Genomic DNA, 17,119 nt, shown 5'->3' with positions numbered 1-17,119 from the left:
TCATATATGAATAACAGTTTCAACTTTTCGAGATGATTTCATATGTTTTTAATTATGTCAGCGGAAGTATTTACGGTTGGTTTAATGTTATGAACATAATGAATCATTGCATTGGGGTTATGTCAGTGACTTCCAAAATGTGAGTCACATGTGATTTCTTAGACTGAAATAAACTTATCAGAGTTGAGTTCAGTCAGTACTTCTGTTCGTTGGGTAGAATGAAACTAAAACCATCTGTTACTATCCCCGGGAGTATGGACATAAAAAATGACTTGCGACCCCATGAGGTCACCCCAGAAACAGCAATTCCAGATTATATACATAAATAATTACATTGTAGCTCAAAGGTAATAATTACACTTCATTAGACTCACGTGGAGTTTATTACCAGCCAAAAAAATAACGTTTTGATTGTTAATCTAATGGGTGTCATAAGCTCAAGGCGGTGCCTCACTCTCGACATCGTTAATACTATCTTTTGCGGCCAAATAAATCATCACAGTACGAGGACGCGTACGCTTCGCTCCTATAAACACGTGTTTCGTAATCAAGTCTCCTACCTGTTTGCTTTATGATTGCCATTTTTGTAAACCTAGGTGTTTTTTTTTTCTCCTATAACTTCATTCTATAAACCTTCTGTACGGTGTGGACTAGTGTACTCAACTACTGCAACCCAGTACAAGTGCTCATTCAAAATCTATTCTGTAAACTGGCGGTAGTCGTCGCGCCGCGTCCTGTTCGATATGGGACTCATAGCGACGTATTCAACGCGTGTAAAATACATTGTTTATTTACATGAAATTCGAACACGCGCCGCGCGACGACCGGTCATTTTGGATTGGGTCACAGATCATTTAGGTGCTAAAACACAATTGTATTGCGTGTGTCATGTTTAGACCTAATCGGACATCGTAAAAAATACGAAATTTGACAAAATGGCTGCCAATCGACCATCGAATTTTATCAGGACACGATCAATTTTCATTGATGTGCTAGAATACAACTGCACGTCATTTATGTCGTGTTTATGGTAAAATGTTATCTGAATATTACATAGTCGACATTTATACATCGTTATAACACACAAATCTCGAAATTGAAACGATGTGTCTACTTTGTTCAGACTGGGTGGTTCGTAAAACGTTTCGCCGCACACAATTTTAAGAGGGGGAAGGTATTGCGAAAAAGCTCTTCTCTGTGGAACGAGGATAAACTCGCCCTGGAAGGGATCATTGGATATATACGCAAATAAAAGTAAATTTAAATATAACCGATCCAGTATTCGTGTAATTGAGTTTGGTAACAACATGAACTTTATGAAAATTGTTAGGAGTAATAGTAGTTCGATGGATCATATTACAATTAGGAAACAGTCTATGTTTATACATTGGACATTTTATGTATTGTTCACCAATTTGAGTACTAGTATACGCAGTATTCAGAATTGTCCTGCACTTTGATTCCCGAGTGTAGAGTTGATTTTGACCCAGATTGAGAAAGTCCATCATGTTTGTTTTGATCGTCGTTCAGAAAACAAGAGAAACAATCCGGCCTCTTGACCTATTTGTTCCCGCGAGTCGTTAGTTACAAGGTCGTCTAATCTTGACTCTTGCCCACTTTTCATATGATATACATGTACTTAGTATGTATGTACATGGCTGGGTTCGAAATCACCATTAGTACTTTAAGTTCATATATTCTTTAATCTACTAGGATTTCGTATTTTGTCTAGTTCAAGGTGTTGTCGTTAACAAATGTGAAGTTGAGTGTCACAGTCAACTGTATTTAAGTTTATCTAATTTCAAAGTCGGCAAGCTCGTAATTTTAATGCAGTACGTTGTTATATTGACCCGTATTAACTCGAAATATGCAGAATAGTTCCAACAGCTAAACGAGATTAGCTCTGTGTTCATACGTATGTATATTAAGGGCACAGAATTGTTTATTATTATTGCTCGATTAAAAAAAAAAAAATAACAAGAGACAGAAATATATGGTAAACCATGGAAGGTAAAAAAAAGCCTTCCATGGGTAAACCGAAACATTGCCCAATTCACGAGTCAGTGGCTTATCCAATGGCCCCATATTCACGCCTCGTGTAAGAATTGGTGGGGTGAACTCGCCGATTTATGTGACCGTGCGCCGCGGCAACTTTTGTACGCCGACGCAAAATATCCTAGTGAGAACACGGTACATGTCTCTCAGCATAAACAGTAGCCAAGAATCCAGTCCCGAGTTCCCCTTTGTCAACATTATGACAAAATATGTGTTGTTTACTCACATACACAGATGTCTGAAAGTTGTGACAAACGATTAACAACTGTCGTGTTTACTCATACAAGAATTCGCACGCCGAGTTCAGATGTCGACACGGAATTTGAACCCTTGCAATGTAATCATTATGTCACAGCGACCATCCTACAGCAATGTATGTCAAATAAATCAAAGGCATTTTTACCGCAATTAATTATTCACTGTTATCCTTTTCGACATACATTTTTTGTATTCTGTTGAGACCACATTTTAAAAATAGCTCTTATGTAAACATCATTTGCATAGGTCACAATTCCAATAATGTACAATGTACATGTAATCAGGTACGAGTGTCTCTAGATTTTGGGCCTTTTGAAAATTGAAATTTACCATATCACCTAAATAAGTTTTTCCCAATTCAGTTGCATATTAAAATACGTAATTCTGGCAAATGGGCTCAAACGCGAACGGTATTTTGAACTTTATTTTCATTATTTATAGCAGCAAAAACAAGTTTGAAATTGGGCAGACTCTATACTTAGTTGCGTACCTCAAAAACAACGCTATTTAAATCATCAAGTCTTAATTATCCCCAATTGGTTTGAATATTCGCTCTTGCCTAACTTTACTCTTATAAAAGTCAAATAACTGCAGTATTTTCATGAGATGCCCGCATGAGAGTTGTGAACAGTCATGGTATTGAACGAAAAAAACAAAACAACAACAACATAGCATGTACCTCTATGGTTGGAATCCCTTGTGTATCTTTGTCGTCTGTTTTTTTGTTGTTGTTGTATAGTTCCCACATTGACGTTATTTATTTTAGTTAGAAATTGTGCGTGGACTTGTTGTCGATAGTCACATGTCCATTACTAACAGCAGAACTTATCCAACTTACCCAATTCTTTGATCAATTTCAAGTTACTACACTTGCATGGCACTGTCACGGTTATCATTACGTTCGACGTACAATTTTCTCTTCAATCGGGATATAGGTCTTCTCTTGAAGTTTAATAGCCGTCAGCGTTTTTACGAGTACACCAAGCAGTTTCTTAGTTCACTAATAAATCAGAAAGTTTCATACCGATGTGTTTCTCTGAGGCCGACACGACTATAAAACAAATATTTGAGAATAAATATATTCACTTTTTCGATAATTTCATAATGAGTGGATGAACAAATAACCGAACGGTCGAATGCCCGTTTTTTTAGGAAGTAAAAATAAAACTTGATGTGTCATTTCTACTGGTGTGGTTTTTCGACTGTTTGGCTTGAGCAACAAATCACACCACTGGATTATTTCAGTGCAGTAACAGCAGAGGCATACAAGTTGCCGTAAAATCATAAACATTTTCACGTGTATCGATTTTAATGAAATATTTCATGTTTAATATTGAAATATTTCAACTGGTTTCTATTTTTAGGTTCCGCTCTCAGGCCCTAGACATTTTTCAGTTCCTGGCTTTATATCTTCGTGCCAACACTTTTTAATTTAATCCCATGTAATTTTAATTTGAGTCGAGATATCCCAACAGATTTGTTTATGTTTATGTCTGACCCGTTTATGTTAGAATTTCATGCATGTTCGCCTCGCATCAGGGAGGAACACTGCCATGACCCTCAGGCAACTGTTTAAATTAAACTGCTAGATCAATACCCAAACATCATGTTATTAGGTTTTTGGAGGAATGGAATCCTATCATATGGTAATAAAAACTATCGTCTCGTGTCAGATGTTAGATGTAACTGTACTTTAGTGACTTTATTTTATTTTAAGAATGACCCGTTACAATGTAACGCATCTAGTACAATAGATTGCATAACATTGTTTGCAGCATGCCCATATTTCTAGCAAATTGAACGTTGAGGGCGCATTTGTCTTTCTTTGAGTTTGGTGTGTACTCACCGTACTCAATCGTACAGTACTCTCGCTCGTGGTGGTTGGCGCTGGTAATTGGCCATAACATTTGCTAGTAACCCGCCATGACTTGATTTCGACCACGATCTATCGCAGACAGAAAACGGGGATTTCGGCTCAAGCCTAACGTGTGTTTCTTGGGACTGTGACTAGATTCTCAACTTCCAAGTTCAACGACAATCGATCTTTCGAGGCCATAACTCATGCAATCAATTACTTACCGCGATGTCACATTCATACCATGGTGGTCCTGGTAATGGGGGTGTTGTACAATGATGTCATTCGCAGACAGAAAACGGGGATTTCGGCTCTAGCCTAACGTGTGTTTCTTGGGACTGTGACTAGATTCTCAACTTCCAAGTTCAACGACAATCGATCTTTCGAGGCCATAACTCATGCAATCAATTACTTACCGCGATGTCACATTCATACCATGGTGGTCCTGGTAATGGGGGTGTTGTACAATGATGTCATTCGCTTTAGCACAGTCCCGTGTTGAGCGACTGTGGCTTTAAATGACCAATAGTGTACCACCAGCTCTGTAAACTCTCAGATAACTATGGTAGTTGTATAATTATTAGGTGATGCGTAATGTATTCGGAAGTCTGACATCTTGCCTGAATAGTTATGTATGTATTTACGTGATCTGAGAATATTGCTATCACTCCCACGTATGCATCTTACCGGGTCTCTCTGATTGAAAAGACAACATATAATAGTGTTTTGGAGATCCTATGGTTCTATAGTTTACTAGTAATCATACAGTCTATTTCTATTGTTTATTGTTTCACACGTGAAGAGCATTATTAAAAAAATTATTGATAGTTTGAGGTTGTTTGGGGTAGCTGTCAGTTTCTCTTGTGTCTGCTTCATGGATATGAGATACAGAATCTGTAAAGTTTGTTGAAACAAATGGAATGGAGACTTATTATGCTCACTTTAACATGAACCATGAACCAGTGAAGTAATGACAGTCACTAGAGAGGTTTGATATTTGATTTTCAAAAGTCAAGGATGTATATAAAATAATATATATTATATATTTTTTTTCAATAATACATTATCACCTAATATCAAATCTCAATTAAATTCGATTTTGGTAAATGCATTTACTTGTTTCAAACACAATTATCTTTTTTTTAGTAATTCAAAATGGTTTAACAGACAAGTTAAATAAGTGGTTTCATTTTATTTTCATCAAATTCTTTTACACAACAATTTTTTTCTTCATTATTTTTATTTCTACTTCCTGTTCATGCATCTTCCATTTCAATTTTAAGTTCACACTACCAATTAAAATTTGTTGCAGAGGGCTGTCATAAAAAGTTGATAACATGGTTCTATTCTGATTATTACAGAGTTAAGAGAGTCTGAATTAGGCACCAATACAGCACTGATTCGAACACTTAAATATACAACGTTAGCAGCTTTGATGAACCATCTCTTATCGTGTGCGTGGTATGCGTTGACCTGTGTTGGTCTTCATGATGGTATTAATCCTGAATGTTTTAATAAATCATGGGGAACCAGTCCAGATGAAATTAATTTAGGTGAGTTTCCTTTTCGTCAGTTTTAGCTGCATTCGGTGGTTAATTAGTTATTATTCATCCCAGTGTGATTTAAAACTAGTTTTATATTACTGCGAATGTTACCAAAATCATACGTTGCAGATACTAATCAAGCAAATACAAACAATATGTAGCATTTAATACACACAGTGTTTTGCTTGTTTTATTGTGTTTAATAATGTCTTCAGCTCATGGTTTAATTGTGTGCATACAGTAATAATGTAATCCAATTTCTTGTTCCAATTATACTAGGAACTGATATGACAAATACGTCTACTGGCTCCGCTTATATTATCACTTTATACTGGGCAGTTGCCACAACGACTTCAACAGGGTAAGATGCCTGACCTGTACTGAGTATTCATGTGGTGGTGTTTTCGTATATTTTCACAATAGAACATTGTGGGATTCAGTGATTTCTTGGTCAGAATAAATCACCAAATTTACCATTTTGCTGTGGAAAGACAACTGATTTCAAATGATGTAAAGTTTGGCATGTTAGTAGGTGATAGTCAAAAGTCAAATTCGATATGTTACAGTACATGAAGGTAATGCCATCTGATGGTCGAAAATCCAACAATAATTGCTTCCATAGGATTTCTGAAGAAACAATAGCGCCCTCTATGGTTGTATATGTAGTTCAACCAAAAGCGTCACAGAATGTACTATATGCTTGGAAATGTTCGATTACGTGAACAGAAATGGGTGATACTATCACTTCATTCAAAAATTAAAAGTGTACATACTACATGACAAAAGTGGTCTGAGTTGAACACGAATCAGTTCTTTCACAGACTAATTTTGACTTTTTTTTACTGTATTGCATTTTGCATAAATTGCATATCACACACTTGCATTACCTAATTTTATAAATCCATGTGGATATGAAATAAATACAAATCACATATTTTTTAAATAAATAAAAAATAATTTTTTATATAATTGTCAGACATTTCAGTGATTTTAAGTTAACCAAAATGATATTTGTATTTGCTTCAAACTTTCACTGCTTTCTACATTACAGGTATGGTGATATTCATTCTGTCAACGAAAATGAACGTTGGTTTTCCATATTTGCTATGTTGTTAGGTATCTTTGTCTTCTTTGGCATGATTCTTGGTGGTATGGCCTCCATGTTGACTAATTTTGACGCCCAGCGTGCTAAATATACACATCGACTTAATGTTATCAAGGAGCATTTGGTAAGTAATTGATTTCTGTGTCTATTTCAGTATTTATCAGTCATTCTCGTGTATAATATGATACATCGCCCTATGACTTTACTGACGTTTGTGGGGAATGGTTATTTTTACAAGTTATGCGCTGAATACTATATGTGAATCAAAAACAGAATATGGAGAAGGCAAACCTGCAAGTGATATGCAAATTAGGCACGTATGCCGAAATTGCCTTGGTTGCATAAATCGTGCAGTTTGGGTTGCAATTAACATGCACTTTACGATGGATCAAGAATTTTTATAAACCCATTTGTGAATTATGTGTTTGTTTGTTTTTTAAATAGCAACCAGTTGTGATGTATAAATAATTATATACTTGTCTCAAATTGCTACCTTTGAAATGGTCAACTTATTTCATATTACAGAAAGATTTAACAGTTCCAGAAGAATTACAGAAACTGGTAATTGGTTATTATGAATATCTCTGGGTTCGGAAGAGAGGTGTCCATGGTGAAGGACTTCTTGATGCACTGCCTCTTACATTTAAAGCAGAAGTTGCACTTGTTGGCAATAAATATATACTTGAAAAGGTGAGTCAGATATGTGTACATTTATTATTTTTGTCATGAATATATTTCTGACATATCACATATCATTGTGTTAATTTCATCTCCCCTAATTACTTCTAGGCTCCCATGTTCAGGTCAATGAACGAAGGGTTCCTACGTATGTTATCGTTAGTAATCAAACCATCCTTGTACCTGCCAAAACAAACCATTGCAAACCGTGGAGAAATCGGTCACCAGATGTATTTTGTTCACCGTGGAGAGGTAGAGGTACGTGGACAGTTTTACGTCGACATCAAAGTTGTAGCTGTTACTCTAGGAATCTATCAAATATTAATAAATTAATTTTGATTCATGTATGAACCTATAATATTAAAACATACTGTAACAGTGATGCAGTAACGGATCAGTATCTTTAATAGATAATTGTGTCAGGGTTGTAGTATCACCATCATTCTCCAGTCTGTGCACCAATTGAGAAAAAACGGTGAGATAGCCATTTGAACTGCGAGTTTACTGTACAATTACTGGTAATGTGCACCAGAAGATGTAGTCTGATTGTCTATACAGGGTTTCACATTGATTGCGAAAGAGTGCATGGAGTCTAATTGATACAGTAACACTTTTGTGAAAACTATGGGTACTCTTGACTCGCCAAGTTTAGGGGGGCTTGAATTGACATTCCCCTCTATCGAGAGTCAGTGGTGTGCATGTGCACATCCTCCAGATCCGTAAGTGATTCTAGGTTGTAGCCCTCTACATTGTAAACTGTGGCGTGCCAAATGCTGACAAATATATGGTGAGAAAATAAATACCATATATGCAGGAGCCAAAGTACGAACATGACAAATTGATCTTTATGTAAATATAGACACTAATGTGAGTGATGAATTCTGTTGCTAGGTTTTATCCGAAGATGATGATGAAACAGCCATTGCAACACTCCAAAGTGGTAAATTATTTGGTGAGGTAAGTCTTTTCTAATTTATTAACCAATGAGAATCATTTTGAGTGGACGTTGATATGTTTTACCGGTAGTTATAGAGAGAAATATTAAAAAATGAAAGTAGTTATTTGTATTCAAAATAAACAGATAGCATTTCTATTCTCAAGTTGATGGCAGTCTTCAATGGCAGTCTTCAACATTGTATGCCAGTCAAATTCTAATACTACTGTTTTTCTAATAATGAAATAATTAATAATTTAATATTAATTTTTTTGTAGGTGAGTTTAGTGTTCAGCATGCCCAGAACTCATGCAATTCGTGCTGCTGCTCACTGTGATTTAAAAGTACTCGACAAAAATGATCTTCAACAGGTGATATTGCATTATCCTGAAGGTAAGTTAGTATTTCATTTCTTGTGATGCGTAACTGAACCAAAAACATCTCTTCCATGGATACTGATTGAACCATCTACTTATTTTTACTTTAGTGGCTAGTACACTGCAGGAGATAGCTGAAAATCGCTGTGACACTGCTGGACATCTCCATGAAAGAGTTCAAGCTGGTGAAGGTGTCATTCCGGCTTCCAAGAGTCTAGGGAAGCCAGCTGTTGCTGCTCATGTACCAACAAGTAAGTTATGCTGATAATCACTTTCATATCATTCTTATAGTGTGGAAGCGAGTATTGTACCTTGATAATAGTTCACTTTGTTCATGACAACTAATTTAAAGATTTGGTAGCAAAGGTAGTAACATTTACAGATACAATAAACCGGATTTTATCCAATTCTTTATTGAAAATTGAAAATGTCACTTTGATTTGTAGGTTGGATTCAAAATGGCTGAATGGTGGCCATTTTGTTGTCTGCAATTCATTCTACAGTGATCACAAACTTCACACAATTTTAAAAGTGATAAAAATACATGAACATTTTGGAGCCAAATTTTGGCGTGAATGGACACATTTTTTTTTTCAGTCTTGTATTTAAATTAGTCATTATGGGACCTTTGTACACGTTACTTTTCGCAGATCTATTGTTTGCAATTTACTCTCCAGTGATCACACTTTTTCCACAGTATCAAGTTCAAGGCTGCTTCATTAATACATCACCTACTTTTTCTTATAGTTTACTGGCAATCACAGGCTAGGTGTTCTAGATTTTAACTATATTTTCAATGCCTAAATTATGAACAATTTCCTCACAGAGTCTACACAATCTCCTGGTAAGAAAGCATCACCTCAACGAGAAGCGAGAATCAGGACAACTGTTACTGTAACTAAATCTGTTGATGTATTTGAATTGGAGGAGCCAGGTAGTGAATGGGTTTCAGTTCATAAAGGAAATTGCTGCACTGTGAGTATTTTCACACAAACCACTTGGCTGTATGAGTGCCGTGGAGATCATGGTGGTCAAGAGTTCTTGTTGACCTTTCAGTGATTAAGTAGCAATTGAGTAGCTTATGTTGATGCTCTGAGAGTCTTTATTTTAACGTTTTTATATCTTTATGATAGTTTTGCAAAACGTTTCTGTTTCTGAAAGCCATGAATTTATAAACATTTATAAAACATTTATCCCTGGACGACCCCCTATTGTCATTGTTTTCAATAGCACAAGTAGTATCATCACTGCAGTTTGACACAGAATGTTTCAATTATAAAGCATGTTTATTTTCCGGTAACAGGGTAAACAAGTTTTCATGTCCAAAGTCACACTGGTATTCATCCATAAAGCATTGTAATTGCTTCAACTTTCTAAATTATATATTTATCAAAAATTATACAGAAAAAATGGCTTTCAGAAATGTTTTACACTGACGAGTAAATAAATATAAATAAATTAACAATCATAAAGTTCAGTTGTGTGAAACTTACAATTGTGCATAAATTTCCTTTTAATTATTTCTCATTTAAATTCTACAGCGAATGAGGAAGAGGTTGTCTGATTGGGTAGACAAGATACAAAATGGAGTGATTGAACCTAACTCCCACTTTTTTAAAGTTTGGCAACGATTAGTACTTATTGTAACGTTGCTGGTTTCTTTCATCTATTCCTACATGGCCTGTTTTACAGGTAATTATGATTCCTGCTTTTTTATATGTATTTTTTTTTATTCGATAAGTTGTTTATCTATGATCAGCATTAACTAACCATTACGCACTCATTCAACAATTATGTTAATTGACACATGCAAATACCATCTATTCCGTCATATATCTAACGAGAGTTCAAGTATAATAATGTTAATCGACACTGAGATTCTTTCTGTCCTATCATTTATCTAATAGGAATTATGTAAACCTCCAATTATAGAGATTTGTAAGCCCTCTGTTTTTGCAGCTCAACACTTTTGGCCTAGCATTGTTACAGAAGCCATGATTCACTTTATATGACTTGACACTGTATAATTAAGACGCTCATTTTCAATGTCCGTTTTTATTTCAGTCCAGTCCACATTACTAAGAATAATGACCAATGACAGCACTGAACTCCCATCATTGTCAAACAAAACTATTTACAATGGGATTATAATTTGTGAGTTTTTTCCTGAGATGTCATGAGTGATATAATATAACTAAGTATTAAACTCAAAACGTGCTGTACATTGTAACCATAATCTTTTTAGTTGCCAGGCTTATATGTGTGCTGCTTTCAACTTACATCATTTGACACTTTCCATATTTAGTTCTACTGAATCATGATGAATGATTCTTAGTTGAGTCAACCAACACTATTGACACTGGGTATATCTGTGCTGCTTTCAACTTATTCATCAACTGACACTTATTTTTGTATCAACTATTTGTATCAAAAAATCAGGAAACAATATAAAAAATAGAATGAAAATTTTTTTTCTTTCACTTTTGTGCTTGTATACTGAATTTCAGGTGACCATGAACACTTTTTTGATAATTTATAAAAACATTTATCTCGGAAGATGCTACATGTAAATCAGCAGGAGTTTTCATCAGTGAGAGAAAAGCTGCGTTGACGTGTCTGTTACCCATGAGTCTCGACATCTTTCTCTCAGTCACAGCCAATTTATGCTGAACATAGATCTCAGCAAATGTATTCAAACTAATTTTTAGCGGACATATATTTAGTATTTAGCAAGTACCGGTAGTATCATCACTGCAGTTTGATTCACACCTATTCTTTTATACAATGAATCACGTTACCCCTCGGTTAAAGGTCACATTATCCATTGCGAAATTCTATACAGGCAGTATTTATCAGTATTTATGATTGGCACACATTGTTTTCAATTGTCATTTAAGATTTATAATTTGTTTTATAAAAATGTTTATGGTTTTCTGAAATTGAGTGTATGTGTTTACAGCTAAAATAGGATGCACATGTTGTTACTAGACTAAACTTTGCATATTATTCTAATTACAGGTTGGTCTTGGATTTGATGAAACTATTATGTGTAACCTTTTCTCAGTTTTGACGTGTTATAATCCTACTTTAATACTATGTCAGTTTAGCACTCTTTGGCTTTGTTACCCATATGTTGGAATCGATTTATATTTTTAACCTAGCTAGGGGACCTTTTCGGGACATTCAGTTTGTTAAATTACCATAGATCAGTTATGTTTTATAGTTTCAAAGTTCCCACATGCGATTCACCCACATGCCCATGTAGATTGTTCAATGTCCACAAGACAGCTTAGGATAGAACCATTAAAGATCGTTGTTGATGGCACCTCAATCTGATTAAAATCTGATGTACTAGTATGTAGTATTCATTCACTTTTACTTCTGACTGGATTAGCAACCAATTAGAATTCATAAGACTAACTCTAATTGGTTGGCAAATCCCATTCATGGTCATTAAGATCTTGTCTCCTGGATGAAAATTTATTTTAAACAAAATGCATTATGGGTAATAATGCCAGAAAGTGTATATATAAATAACACAATATATATATGATGCAGATGATTAAAATCAGTCATAAATTATGTTGCCTAACATGACTAACTGAGTAGTGTTTATTTACTCATCCCATGTGTGTATTGTATCTAATGATGTCATTTCACTTCACTGATCAATGACAGTTAATCATATTTAATATGATCCTACTAATATTTCAATTGCAGCTAACCAGCATACTTCTGGCTATGGTGACTCCCACGGTGCTACAGCTTTGCTTGTTATTTCATATTTTCTGGATGCTATACTCGCTGCAGATATTGTCGTCAAGCTACGTACTGGAGTAGCTACGCCAAATGGTGAGTGCATGCGTTGATTTTCTTCTATCGGCTAAAAAAAACAAAGTTTCAATGATTCATCTCATGTCATAAGCTATTGACTGTTTTTTTGTGTGTTTTTTTGTAGGTAACCTGAAAGATTTTGCTAGTATTCGCAAACATTACTGTAGAAGTTGTGGCTTTGTTTTGGATATCCTGGCAATATTACCCTTGGAGCTTTTGTGTTTTGTACAACCATTTGGATATGGACGATGGCATCTGTATTCATTTCTCAGACTCAATAGGATTGTCAAGTATTACATTGTGAGTATATTAACCAAAGGCCTTACAGACAAATTGTTCGAAAGAGCCACATGCAACTTGTTTTTTATTTCCCCCAAATAGCATTCCATTCTTCCCTTTTGGTATTCCAAACAGTGAACATGATGGCAGCAGAGAAGAGGGCTTGGGTTGGAATCTGAATATCAAAATATATGTTCAGCCAAATTTATGTTTTGTCTTTGTCAGGTACCTGGATTTTTCTCCAAGCTAGAAGATGACCTAGATGTAGATATCGCTACCATTCGATTTTTTAAGTTCTTCATTTTCATATCTCTACTATCGCATTGGAGTGCCTGTATATGGTACCTGTCTGCTTGCCATGCCGCTGTGTAAGTATTACTTTCATACCAAACATGTCTAACTTTAATTTGATGTCTGTTCCCATCATTACATGCTTTTACATGACTGCTGTAGAACAACAAAAAGTAACAATCATTTTTCTTCTTAAAGACTCATGTCATATATATACTGTATCACCTAAAACAAGGCACTAGCATGTACCATGTCAAAGGTCACACTGGATTTCTCAGGTGTCCAATTGATCATAGCATTGATACGTAACTCTTTTTTTCAGTAATGGCTTAATTTGAAAATTTTTCACAGAGTATGCATTAGTCTTTTTTCTAACTCCATCTCCCCTTTACTAGTCTGTCGGCTTTTTCTCTAATTTTTTTTTTTTATGCTGTTCAACAAATCATGATGTAACATGTATTTAGTATGAAAACAATGATTAATATTTTCGAGAACATACGGGATAACTATATGTTATTTGTAAACAGTTGTTCTAACATGTTACCATCTTCTCACAAAGGTGTTACAATGGGCTGACAGGCGAAAATGGACAAGCCTTTGTCTTCACTTCCAAAGGTGGTTCTCGCAGGTATATTGATCTACAATCAGAATCGGTGTCCGTGCATCTCTGCCCGCTCTAATAGTTTCATTATACTTACTAGTATATCCAGCCTGTAATACCTTTATACTATCTCTCTATTGCATGACCTTAGTGAATTTTGATGTAGCTTTCCTAGACATAGTGTTACTTATTGGGATATATACCCACCTGTTGCATGATGGGTAAATTACATGTAATGTTATGATATGATCTGATAATATTTATCGAAATAAACAACATCTAGTAAAGTAGTAACGAAAAATTTAACCTGGTTAAAGCTGATTCATTTATGCGCATGGCTGAAGACTATATAGTCTGGTTTGGGTCTCTGGGTCTACTTGCATGAACTTGCAGGTTCGAATCTATGTGCTGTAATCAAGTTGTACTTGTACGTAATAGGTTTCAATTTCAACTGGAGGCAACATGTTAATGTGTTTGATGTTATTTCTTTCCAGTACACAACAAACATACAACACTAGTGACATCAAGTAAGGCCCTGTGGTGTGCGTTAAAGTTTATATCTCATTCTCACTTATTTTCTTTTGTCTGTCTTCTTTCTTCAGTACATGTATCGTGTTGATCAGATTCCGAGAACGCTGTGCACTTTTTTTTAACAGTCTGTCTGTGTTTTTTTGTATCATTTCTAAATGTTATCATTTCATGGCAATTAACTTTCACATCTCTCAGCCTTCTATCAGACTAAATCCAGCAATACATTTATATGTTCTGCAGTTCTTCATTTTTGTCAACTAATCATCTACTTCTGTCTACTGTAAATTTAATTGATTGATACATTTATGTTTGTAGTCTGTTGATCTATATAGTAGTATGTACCATACCAAATTTCTGTACATTTGGTTCTGGTTGAGTTTCAGCATCTTTGGATCATAGAATCTGTGAAAAAGCATGCATGATTTTATAAACTGATTTTTTAAATACCTCATCCACCTCATCTATATGTGTTCCTGTATTTTTCGACTCTTTTTAAATTTATATGTAAAGTGTCTATAACAAACTTTGATCGTGGGACATTTCATACTCCCTATTTTAAGCATGTTCTGATTTCAAAACCTTATAACTTAGCTGTTGCGCAACAAAGTCAATCAGGTTTTGACACGCATACTGCTTAAAACTCGGCTAAATTTAACAGATAATACAACTTCCAAAGATGGTCTTTGGCCTACTTTTTTGCCAAATGCATGTTTTTATTTAGTGAATAATGTGCTTGCTACTATTGATCTCCAACCATACCATACAGTTAGATCTGAGTCTATTGGTCTGATTACACATGACTTAATAAGTTAAAAGTAGGTAGTACTAAGTGATCATTTCAAATAGATAAAAATACAGAACTACAATTCATTTATTTGATTATTAATTTTGTTTTGTAAATGTATTTCTTTCACACTTTTTTCAGATTAACCACAGCTGTGTTTTTTTTCAAACAAAATGTACGTTCCACCATTGTTGCATGTTTTATCAGTGTTTCTAGGTGTTGGTGATGTCACATACAATTTCTGTCTCTAAACTGCAATACTTGTTTCAACAGCTGTGTTACTGGGAGTTGGGCTGATCATGCTGAAATCACAACTGAAACGGATCCATTCAAAGAATACGTGTTGGCGTTATACTGGTCTGCTGCCACTATGTCTAGCACTGGATATGGGGATATCAGTGCACACACGACTGTTGGCCGCTCTATAGCTCTGGTTGCTATGTTGGTTGGGTTGCTACTCTATGGATATTGTCTTTCATCAATTGCTGCCACATTAGCTAATGCTGATGCACCAAGGTATGATTCCTAAAATTGATTTACCTACAAGTACTATACTATGAGGTCATGTATGAAGGCTGTATGGCGATCGTATCGACCTACATCTATCATAGATCGATGTAAGCCTATACTACCTTAGTACATATTTGTGATATTTTCATAATAAGTTTATTATTATACATCTAAGGCCAGATCTTTATTATCCCTTGTTTTGCGAACCCGCCGAATAAACAGGAGCCGAAAATGAAATAAAAATATAATTTTATTTCAGCGTAATTTCTCGCACCCGCAGACTTGTAAGTGCAAAAAATGCTAAAAAAATATTATTTTTATCCTCATTTTTTTACTGCCCGCCGCATAACAAATTCAAGTTGCATTTTCGTGGGAGTATCATGATCAAAGTACCGAAGTCTCGCGCAGATGAGAAACAAGGTTATACATGGAATAAAATTTTATTTCATTTCTTCTCTCCGATCAATGATCTTACTTACAATTCTTTGAGAATCACACAAATCTAATGGAAAAAAAGAATTAATTTTTTTTTTCCCGCCCTCCTCAAAAAAATTGCCTTATAAAAACTCGCGAAACAAGGAATAAAAAAAGGTCTGGCCTATTAGTCATATATAAAGTAAGTGAAATATTACAACCTGAAATTTACTCAATTCATGCCTGCATGAACGTTTTTGTTCTGTAATGTGATTTTATGTGAAGATGATGTAAATATGACATCAGAAACATTTGTACAGACGTTTACAGATGTATTGTTATAATAATAAAATGGATATTGGATATTCACTACATTAATCTGTACCTGTTCTTCAAATAGGGTTGGTTTTCAAGAGAAACTTTTTGCTGTACAAGAGTTCATGCGAGATCACAACCTGGGAACTGACTTACAACAACGTGTCATCAACTATTTGAGTCTTCTCTTCCGAAGACACAGGTACATATGTTCATTTTGACTTCAGATTAAATTTTAATTTATTTGTTACAAAATTATGATAATAACAATAATAGGCTTAATTACATAACTGAATCATCTGTGGATGCAGTAAAAATATACAAAATTAAATTCTAAAGCAGAAACAACAAATACCAACTTGTATAACAATACGCACCGTTTTTTTTTTCAGAGGGGAAACGATGCCCGGTGGTTTGAGATTAATGCATGATATGCCTATCGCTTTGCAGCAAGACATTGCCTTTGAAGATGCTCAGGCAACCCTTGGATGTGTTCCTCTTTTCAAGGATTGTGATTCTAGCTTTATCCGTATGCTGTCTCTTAAAACACATGCTTATCTTTTTACACCTGGGGACATCATAGTTTACCAAGGTGACATGGGACGTGAAATGTATTTCATCAGACGTGGAACCTGTGAGGTATAGTATTTTTTACGCAAGTATGTGTTTACATCTAAAATTAAGGTTTGCAACTACAGCTTATTAAATACAAACTAGTTTTATACCACCGACAATAGACAAATTCTTATTTATA

General features: G+C 35.0%; 1 protein-coding gene across 1 annotated transcript in view; it reads left to right on the top strand.

The window, feature by feature from the left end:
• The window catches only part of LOC100370297 (uncharacterized), a 56,408-nt gene that overhangs the window by 21,410 nt on the left and 17,879 nt on the right, over window positions 1-17,119 (top strand). Inside the window, exons 2-18 of the mRNA XM_085501383.1 lie at window positions 5,530-5,721; window positions 5,992-6,073; window positions 6,764-6,941; window positions 7,343-7,507; window positions 7,607-7,753; window positions 8,387-8,452; window positions 8,708-8,822; window positions 8,917-9,057; window positions 9,633-9,781; window positions 10,348-10,498; window positions 12,527-12,658; window positions 12,765-12,940; window positions 13,145-13,287; window positions 13,770-13,838; window positions 15,400-15,642; window positions 16,451-16,567; window positions 16,758-17,004. Of these exons, the coding sequence (XP_085357509.1) occupies window positions 5,530-5,721; window positions 5,992-6,073; window positions 6,764-6,941; window positions 7,343-7,507; window positions 7,607-7,753; window positions 8,387-8,452; window positions 8,708-8,822; window positions 8,917-9,057; window positions 9,633-9,781; window positions 10,348-10,498; window positions 12,527-12,658; window positions 12,765-12,940; window positions 13,145-13,287; window positions 13,770-13,838; window positions 15,400-15,642; window positions 16,451-16,567; window positions 16,758-17,004 (2,513 nt within the window). The remainder of the gene's footprint in view (window positions 1-5,529; window positions 5,722-5,991; window positions 6,074-6,763; window positions 6,942-7,342; window positions 7,508-7,606; window positions 7,754-8,386; window positions 8,453-8,707; window positions 8,823-8,916; window positions 9,058-9,632; window positions 9,782-10,347; window positions 10,499-12,526; window positions 12,659-12,764; window positions 12,941-13,144; window positions 13,288-13,769; window positions 13,839-15,399; window positions 15,643-16,450; window positions 16,568-16,757; window positions 17,005-17,119) is intronic.

The sequence above is a fragment of the Saccoglossus kowalevskii genome, chromosome 7 (genome assembly GCF_978046115.1).
Source record: "Saccoglossus kowalevskii chromosome 7, keSacKowa6.1, whole genome shotgun sequence".
Lineage (NCBI taxonomy): Eukaryota > Metazoa > Hemichordata > Enteropneusta > Harrimaniidae > Saccoglossus > Saccoglossus kowalevskii.
This window is presented reverse-complemented; position numbering and strand designations above follow the sequence as displayed.